The sequence below is a fragment of the Triticum dicoccoides genome, chromosome 7A (genome assembly GCF_002162155.2).
Source record: "Triticum dicoccoides isolate Atlit2015 ecotype Zavitan chromosome 7A, WEW_v2.0, whole genome shotgun sequence".
In the NCBI taxonomy this organism is placed as follows: domain Eukaryota; kingdom Viridiplantae; phylum Streptophyta; class Magnoliopsida; order Poales; family Poaceae; genus Triticum; species Triticum dicoccoides.
In genome coordinates, this window is record NC_041392.1 from 710724836 (window position 1) to 710725522 (window position 687).

At 35.8% G+C, this 687-nt stretch overlaps 1 protein-coding gene across 1 annotated transcript in view; it reads right to left on the minus strand.

The window, feature by feature from the left end:
• Positions 1 to 244: 244 nt before the first annotated feature.
• Positions 245 to 687, minus strand: part of LOC119329475 (ribonuclease 3-like protein 2) — a 2735-nt gene continuing 2292 nt past the window's right edge. Inside the window, exon 4 of the mRNA XM_037602529.1 lies at positions 245 to 410. Coding sequence (XP_037458426.1) covers positions 245 to 410 — 166 coding nt within the window. The remainder of the gene's footprint in view (positions 411 to 687) is intronic.

Genomic DNA, 687 nt, shown 5'->3' on the forward strand with positions numbered 1-687 from the left:
CACAATGCGGGCTTCTAGGATCTCCTTCCTAGTAGTCGCCACCAGGATGTAGCATCAGTATTCAAGTGCATGGATCCCTAACTCCGGCAAAGGAACATTCATATAAAAATTTGAATCATCATTTTTGTCAAGGGATGTAATATATTTTGTATTCTTTTTATTTTTGCTAGACACAACCTCAGCCTAAGGTTCACAAAGGGATAGAAATAGAAATATGTTCTTTGCAAAGGACAATATAGGGATCTCACAATTTCAATAGATGTTCCAACATCTTCTGCGCGCCAGAATTCTCCGCATCCTTTACTCTTGACATCGGTTCACCTAAAGTTAACCAAATACCACCTTGGGTTTCTACCTGAACCGAGTAAACAAATGTCCTATCATGTGCCGGCCCATCTGTCTTCTCTAACCTGAAAAAAAAACAATAAAGTAACTTTGAGCATTAAATCAACATGAAAGCTTCCCCAACGGCATTAGCAGATAGTATTTTTAGTTTATGGAGTATGGCATTACTCTTTGCAATCTGAAGCTTGAATTCCCAGCAAATCGGGACTTACGAGAAACAAAACAAGTTTAATCTGAATAGTTACTTTTGTTTTCCACTTTTATACTTCTTTAAATTTGTTATTCAGAAATTCCTTTTTTTGGTAACAGAGAAGATATAACTAAATAAATTTTGAATTAAGA